This window comes from Coturnix japonica, linkage group LGE22C19W28_E50C23 (genome assembly GCF_001577835.2).
Source record: "Coturnix japonica isolate 7356 linkage group LGE22C19W28_E50C23, Coturnix japonica 2.1, whole genome shotgun sequence".
Lineage (NCBI taxonomy): Eukaryota > Metazoa > Chordata > Aves > Galliformes > Phasianidae > Coturnix > Coturnix japonica.
In genome coordinates this window covers 559,165-567,477 of record NC_029544.1, presented here as the reverse complement: position 1 = coordinate 567,477, position 8,313 = coordinate 559,165, and the positions used below count along the sequence as shown (strand labels likewise).

The 8,313-nt window shown below is 56.6% G+C and overlaps 1 protein-coding gene across 1 annotated transcript in view; it reads left to right on the top strand.

The window, feature by feature from the left end:
* Nucleotides 1–6,134: 6,134 nt before the first annotated feature.
* The window catches only part of TESPA1 (thymocyte expressed, positive selection associated 1), an 11,235-nt gene continuing 9,056 nt past the window's right edge, over nucleotides 6,135–8,313 (top strand). The window contains exons 1-6 of the mRNA XM_015886806.2: nucleotides 6,135–6,433; nucleotides 6,568–6,610; nucleotides 6,899–6,948; nucleotides 7,351–7,404; nucleotides 7,563–7,599; nucleotides 7,739–7,819. Of these exons, the coding sequence (XP_015742292.1) occupies nucleotides 6,175–6,433; nucleotides 6,568–6,610; nucleotides 6,899–6,948; nucleotides 7,351–7,404; nucleotides 7,563–7,599; nucleotides 7,739–7,819 (524 nt within the window). The 5' untranslated portion in view covers nucleotides 6,135–6,174. The remainder of the gene's footprint in view (nucleotides 6,434–6,567; nucleotides 6,611–6,898; nucleotides 6,949–7,350; nucleotides 7,405–7,562; nucleotides 7,600–7,738; nucleotides 7,820–8,313) is intronic.

Genomic DNA, 8,313 nt, shown 5'->3' with positions numbered 1-8,313 from the left:
CGATGTGGGGCCCCCCCTTTACCCACAGCTCCCCCCCACCCCTTAATGGCCCCATAGGTGTGACTGTGGCCCCCCCTTACCCCACAGCTCCCCCCACCCCTTAATGGCCCCATAGGATGATCGTAGGGCCCCCCCCTTACCCCCGTATCCCCACCCGTCACTGGGACCCCCATTGCCCCCTAAGTTGGCAGTGAGCGCTGCCATTACAGCCCCCCCCTGTTAGTGGGGACGCATCCCGCCATCCCACAGGGACACAGTTAGGGACAGTACCCCCCCGCCCCCCCATAGCCTACATCCAGCCCAGCAGCTGCTGCTGTTGGGCGTTGGGAGATTAGATGGTGAAAAGAGCCCCCCCCCCCCAGCAAATCGTAATTAAAACCCAACTCCACCCCCCCACTAATCCACATTGTGTTCCCAAGCGGGCGCTGCCACCACCTCCTGTGCCATAATAGGACCCCATAGGACCCCATAGGACCCCATAAGACCCCATAGATCCCATAGGACCCCATAGGACTCAATAGGACCCCATAGGACCCAATAGGACCCCATAGGACCCCATAGGACCCCATAGGACTCAATAGGACCCCATAGGACCCCATAGGACCCCCCCCCCCCCCCCCCCCCCCCCCCCCCCCCCCCAGCCCTATAGGACACCATAGGGACACCATAGGACACCATAGACCCATAGAACCCCAGTAGGCTACTAGGACTCCATAGGCCCCATAGAACCCCATAGGGACTACGTAGACTCCATAGGACCCCATAGGACCCCATAGATCTCTGTACCCCCCCCCATGCAAAGCCTGACACCCCCAGGGTGGGGATGGGGACACGCTCTGGTGTCCTTTGCCCCGCAGCATCTGTCACTGTCATCTGTTGGTCTGTGGGGCACGAGGCCCATCCGCTCCTATATCTTCTATCCCATTCCCTGTCCATCCACTCTTCCCTATGCTTTGTTCCCTGCCCTATATCCCGTCCTTTCCCTCTTCCCCCCTATCCCCGTCCCTGTTCCCCAATTCCTTCCCTATCACTTTCCCTATCCCTTATTCCCTCCATCCCTTATCCCCATTCCTCTTTCCCGCCCATCTCCTATCCCGATCCCCTCTTCCCTGTCCCCCATTCCCTATTTCCTTATCCCTATCCCATCCCCTTATTTCTCCATTCCTCCCCATCCCTTTGTCCCGCTGTCGCCTATCCGCTGTGCTGGCACCTCGCGTCCATATCCAACTGTCCCATATGCATGAACCCGAGCATCCCTCATCGGTGAACACCCTATTAACTTATCCTAATGTACTAAGTGAAACGACTTTATAGTCCTCACTCTCCGTCCCTCTATAAAGTTCCCCTGGCCTGGCTTTCAGAAGCCCCACAGCTCTCGCGCTTCCCCAAATAATGAGTCGGCGAATCCCGAGTTTCCACTCCTCTCCCTATCCGCATCGAGTAAACAAGGCAGGGCAACCCGGTCACCGATGGACACTCACGACAGACCCTTCTTGGTCTGCTGAGTCGAATAAGCCCCATACCCTGGTCCTTGGTGATCCAAACCACTCTCTTCCAATGAGCTATCGGCCGCATACAGGTAAGCAGGAGTGAGCGCGCATGCCTATATACCCGTGCGGCTCTACTATACGTCGCATCACAAGATCTCTATAATGTCGCGAGCACTTGATTCGGATGGCTGATGGCTCATTGACAGGGAATCTCGTTAAGTGAGAGTAGCAGGCACAGAGGAAGAGGAGGGCGGAAGGAGCGACGGAGGAGGATGGGGATGGCGCTCCAGCATTTGCGTGTCGCCTCCGCTTACTCCGACGGGGTAAGGATTTGCGGGGCCTGCCTTCAATCCACTCCCTCAATGTGCTGCCGGTGGTGCCTCCGTATGCTTTTTCAATGTGTGGCCGACCCAGCCGTTTAATATGTGGTGGGGAGTGATGGCACCCATGGGAAGGCGGTGTGGTTCGAATAGGGATACCCGAGGGGGCTATGGACACCTCGGTGGTGCCAATTTTGGCTGAGGTGATGAGGGGGCTGGATGAGGGGCTGGAGACTCGGGGGAGGGTAGGTTTTGATTTTGCCTCGCGAGGCATTTCCTGCCTTTACGCTCTCATAGGCTGGTAGACATGCTCCATCCTCACCTGAATAAGTAGTGGTGTGGAGGAAAAACGCAGACTATATGAATGCCCAAAGTACTGAGAGCCATTAAAAACCATAGGATGTCTCCCCCACCCCCCCCCCCCCCGACCACCCCTCAGGTCTCTCCTATGGACTGAGTCCATCGTCCTGCTCTACTGAATTACACGCCAGAGTGAATTATATGATGCCACATAACACAATGTGTGGCCATCAGCCCCCATCCCTGTGTCTGTTCTTTAGTGGGTTCCCAGAGACCCAAAGTATTGGCTGTGCTCCATAATGGGGTTCAGTGCTGCGCCCCCAAAGCTCCCCCCTGGGTGTTATGGGGGCGCAGTGTGTGATGCTCCAGCTGATTTGGGGTCCAGCTCAATAGGGAACAATGGGTTGCCCCCATTGTACCCTGCAATGTGCTGCCCCATAGCTACGTGGGCACAGCCCCACAGCTGAGGGGACCTCGTTTATGTTGCTGAAAGCAATTTAACCACCACTCTATGGGTCGTTCTCCTAGGCCCAGCTTCTTCAACCCATTCTCCATCGAAAGCAATTTGGGGTAGAGAGGATGGCTCTTATGTCATAGGGGGGTATGGAGGAGCAGCGGATTGGTAGTCTCCCAATGGGATTGGTAATGGGAGCGCGCATAAGAGAAGAAATCCCAAAGTGGTGAGATGGGACTCCGGATGGATGGAGCATCCCACCTGGGTTTAAGAGATAGGCAGAAGTGGAGATTGACCGGTATGGGATGTGGTGCGTTATAGGGAGGGATAGAACTTGTGCCAGTAATAACCAAGATTGTAAAGATGGATGTGGATAATGGGTATGGAGGTATGGATGGGATGGGATGGGATGGGATGGAGCATCCCAATGGTGATGGTACTGGGATGGGATCCCCTGTGTCCCTAAATGTGATGTCCCCATAGCCTGAAATCCCTCATTCAGTCCATACTGAGAACAGAGGATGCTGGATGGGACCCAGGGCTGAAAGCTTTCAGAGCTGAAGGGGAGGAAATTGCTTTGTGCTCCGGGACCGGAGCCAGAGGAGGGATCTGAACCATTGGCTGCCCTCTGCAGAGCTGCACCCATCGATCCAAGGGCAACGGGGCAGGGAATGGAGCCTGAGAACACCTGGAAATGGCCCTGGGGGATGGGGATAAAGCAATGGTTAAATCAGGACTCCATCCACAAACACTCCAGGGCTAAAAATATCCCTCCTATGGGCAGCTCCATTCCAGGAGAGCGATCCCAGAGCATCGACTCGTTGCCTTTTTTGAAGGGGTTTGTGGCTTTGATAGAACCACACGCGGGACGGGGTTACCCCATAGCTGCGTTAATAGGGGAACAGCCACCAACGTGGCTCTGGGTTGGAAAGGGTTAATTCCATCTTCATCCCACTGCTCTTCATCGGCCCTTCCAGCCTTCAGTGCCTCCATCCCATTGGGGTTGGGGGCTTTGGGGGCTGTCTTAGAGGTGAGTGTCCCCATCTTCACCCCCATGTCCCTATATATATCCCTATATACATCCTATATATCCCTATATCTATATCCTATATATCCCTATATCTATATCCTATATATCCCTATATCTATATCCTATATATCCTATACGTCCCTCTGTGCCCTATCCTGACCCCAAAGCTCTCAGCCCAGAGCTGGATGGGAGATGCTGTAAGGTTTGGGATGTGGAGATGCTGCCATAAGGATCAGGCTGAATAAAGGGGATTTAGGGGCCAAGCTTTATGCTCGACCCCCCCACCCCACCATCACCCCCCACTCTTCCATCCCCAACCCCATCTCAGCCCTTAATGGGGCTTCGGGTGCTGATAACAGCCCCCACCTCCTTTAGGATCCTCAACCACCCCCAGACCCCAAAGCCATTTGATTACATGGACCCTCACAGCCCCTTATGAACCCCACATTGAGTGCCTGGGTTCTAATTACCCCCCCCCTCCCCAAACCCCCCCATCGCCCACTTCGGAGGCTCATTAAGTTCTTCCCGTGGTGGTGGCGGATGTGGGTCAACGTTTGAGGTTTTGGCTGTTGATGTTTCTCTTTTATTTCCTCTTCCCAAACAGATGAATTTCCTCCCTCCCCGCTGACGACAGATGAAGGCAGAGACCAGGGGACGAGGTGGAGGGGTGGGGGGGGCGCAGCCAATGGACCCTCGGTGGGGTTAAGGACCACCCTGTACCCCCCCCCCCCCCCTGGAGTTGGGTGAGTGAGGGGAATGGGTGTCGGGTTGTGCCTCATGGAGATGTGGGACTGGGTGATGTGTGGAGGGTGGGAAGGAGAGGGGGTATGCGAATGATGAACTTGATGAGCTAATCTAGGGGGGTTGTACAGGTGGGTGTTGGCGGTGGTGATTGGCAACGGGGTGATGGAGACAGCGTATGAAGTGATGGGACGGGGGTGTATGCGGGACCGGGTGGTGATGGGGACAGGGGTGATGGGCAGGAGGTGGTGGGGCAGGAGTTATGGGGGGTAGGGTGGATATAGAAATATAGGAGTTGTGATAGCGACAGGGGTGCATGGGAGCAGGGGCGTGGAAATGGGGGAAAACAGGGTGAGGGCGGTATAGGGGTGATGAAGGTAGGAGGTGATGGGACAGTGTTATGGGGTAGGGTGTACAGGGATTGTATGCAGTTATGGGGCAGAGTTGATGGGCATTGATGGGCAGGAGGTGGGAGGCAGGGATATGTGGGCGTGATAGTAGGAGTAGAACACGAGGCGGTATGTGGCAGGGGGTGATGGGGACATGATTATGGGACAGGGGGTGGGGGAGTGTGGGGCAGGGGATGATGGGGGACAGGGATATGTGTAGGAGTGTGGAGGGTGATGAAGGTGATGGATGAGTCAGGTGAAGAGCTGTGCTGGGGTTGTTGGTAGGGAAGCTCGGTACATGGTGGGATGAATGGGCGCCCGTTGGATCCCCATTTACACTGCCGATGAGCTGGGATCCCCTGTTGCCATGGCAGGCCCCTTTGTTACCATGGGGTGGAGTCTTGGCGGCTGGGGTGGTTCCTAAGGTCTGTGGCGTCACAGCTCTCCCTCGCAGTCCTGGGTACTTCTTTGGGGAAGCCCCGCCACGTCTCGGTTCTGATGCTCCAGCCATGGCTCTGCTTTGTGAGCCCCACATACCCCATGCCCATGGGCCCTGCCCATATTGGGCGGTGGATCCACTTACCTGTGCAACACATACTGGCGTGCTGCCTGGGGGATGCTGCTTGAACCAGCTGTGAGGGTTGATGGAAATGGTAACGTACACCCAGACCTGCTGCCTTTGCAGCCTCCTTCCTCTGGGGATTTCAGCACAGCTGCAGCTCTGGGGGGTTATGGAAGTAAGGTGGGGCAGTATTAACCCAAGATGACTGGGCTCATCACCTCTGGTGCAGATCATTCGCTGGTCTGAAACGCCAGGTTATGATGATGGGATCTAATAGGAAATGGATGATGAATGAGATTGGATCTGGGATGATGATGTATGGGGATGGGGATGGATTGATGGGATGGATGGGATGGGATGGGTGATGGTGGAATGGGCGATGATGGGTGGATTGCATGGTGATAGTTGGATCGATGGTGATGGTGGAGGGACGGATATGAGGATGGATGCAGTATGGGATTGGGATGGGATGCATCGATGGGGTGCGATGGATGGCATGGCGATGGGATGGATGGGATGGATGGATGGGTCGGAATATCGGAGGGAGGGATGATGGGATGATATGGATGGGATGGGATGGATGGAGAGGATGTATGAGATGGTGATGGGATGGATGGATCGGGATGGATGGTGGGATGGTTGAGATGAGGATGAAGGTATGTCTGCGTTGGATGGGGTGGGATAGAATGGGATGAGGATGGGATTGGGATGGGGTGATATGGGATGGAGATGGCAATGAGGATGAGGATGGAAGAGGGGTTGCTTGAGGACTGTATGGGACACAGGCAGAGTGGGAAAGCTCTTTCCTATGGGAAGCACCAGGCTCTAAAGAAACCCCAAAAGAAACCCCATCTGGTGCTGTGCAGCCCACTCCAATACATTGCAGTGATGCTGTGGGTCTGCCATGCCCAAGTTCAAACCTCCCCCATCCTCACAGTGTCTCCTTGTGCCCGGGGCAGCCCAAACCCTCCCATCCCCACCATGGAGGGGTCCTCAGTGCTCAGCCCCTCCTCATGGGAGAGACGACGAGCCTGGGCCCGGCAGAGCCGCTGCTGGAGGACCACGGTGATGGAGGAGGAAGCAGCTGCAGCCATGCAGGACATCCCAGAGCTGCAGCCACCCCACCTGGATGATGTCTTCATGGAAGGTCTGCAATGCATTGGTCCCTGAGCTGGTGACCAATGCATGGCCCTGGGCTCAGCTCTGCCCCATATTGAGCTGGTGACCACAGCAAACCCATCTCCCCTCGTGCTGCTTTATCTCACCTCTGCCCCCCTGCAGGAAGCTCCTCCAGCAAGATAGAGACGTGGCTGCAGGACTGCGGGTGAGCTGCAGGGCTGGGGGGGGGGATGTATAATGCAACACTGTCTGTCCCCCCAGCACCCAAAGGTGGGGGGATGTTGGAGCTGCACAGGGATGCATGCATCACACATCATGCATCATGATAATGCACTGCCATCCCTTTGCTCCCTGCTCACCCTCTGAGCATCCCCCCCCCAACCAACCCAACATCATCCCAGTGTGCTCAATCCCCCCCCATTCCACCCACCCCCATCCCATCACGTTGCCTTGCAACCCCATTGGACCTAATAGGGTTTTACTCCGGACTCAGGTCATCCTCGGAGGCGCTGCAGGAGGAATTGAGCTCATTGGGTCCCTATGGTACGTGGGCTGTGGGTGCTCTATGGGCACATAGGGGGCTGTGGGTGCTCTATGGGCACAGCATAGGGGGCTGTGGGTGCTCTATGGGCACACAGGGGGCTGTGGGTGCTCTATGGGCACATAGGGGGCTGTGGGTGCTCTATGGGCACAGCATAGGGGGCTGTGGGTGCTCTATGGGCACATAGGGGGGCTGTGGGTGCTCTATGGACACAGCATAGGGGGCTGTGGGTGCTCTATGGGCACATAGGGGGCTGTGGGTGCTCTATGGGCACATAGGGGGGCTGTGGGTGGTCTATGGGCACATAGGGGGCTGTGGGTGCTCTATGGGCACAGCATGGAGGGGCTCTGGGTGGGGGTCCCCTCTCTGAGCCCTGTGCCCCTCGGGGTGATGCTGCTTTACAGGCTGGGAGAGCAGCAGCACCAGCTTTGAGGATGACCTGACGCTGGGAGCTGAAGGTAGCAGCCCCCCATGGGGGTCCCTTCATGTCCCCAATACACTGAGCATCCACTGGGGATGGGAGCAGCCCTATGGGGCTGCAGACACAAACCCTGTCCCCAAACCCCCCCCGATGTCCCCTGCCATCCCCTGTCATTTTTGTGCTTCCTATTTGCAGCCCTTCTGCTACCGGGGAATGAGAAAACCATCAGCAGGTGAGAGCTGGAGCCCAGCCCCACATCTCAGCCCCACATCCCAGCCCCACATCTCAGCCCCACATCTCAGCCCCACAGCACTGCTGTGCCCCCAGGGCTGTCCCCAGGCTGTGACACCCCGTGCCATCTCTCCATGCAGAGCCCTGCAGGGCAGACTCAGCCTGGGGCACAGCATGGCATCCAGCGCGCCCTCCGGCCTCACCAACAGGACCGGCTCCAGGTGGGGACTCTGATGGGGGTCAGGACCCATTTCCACCCCACACCCAAACCCTATAGCCACCCCACATCCACCCCACATCCATCCTATATCTAACCCTAGTCTTATAACAGTGTACATCTAACCCTAACCCTGTGTCCACCCTACACCCAACCCTACAGCCACCCAGCATCCATCCTACACCCAACCCTACATCCACCCCAAATCCACCCCACGTCCACCCTACACCTATCCTATACCCAACCCTACATCCACCCTACATCCACCCTACCCCCAACTCTACCTACATCTAACCCTAAATCCACCCTACACCCAAACCTACACCCACCCTACACCCAACCCTACACCTACCCTACATCCATCCTACACCCAACCCTACATCAACCCCACATCCACCCCATATACACCCAGCATCCACCCTACACCCAACCCTACATCCACCCTAAACCCAACCCTACCTACATCTAACCCTACATCCACCCCACACCCACCCTACA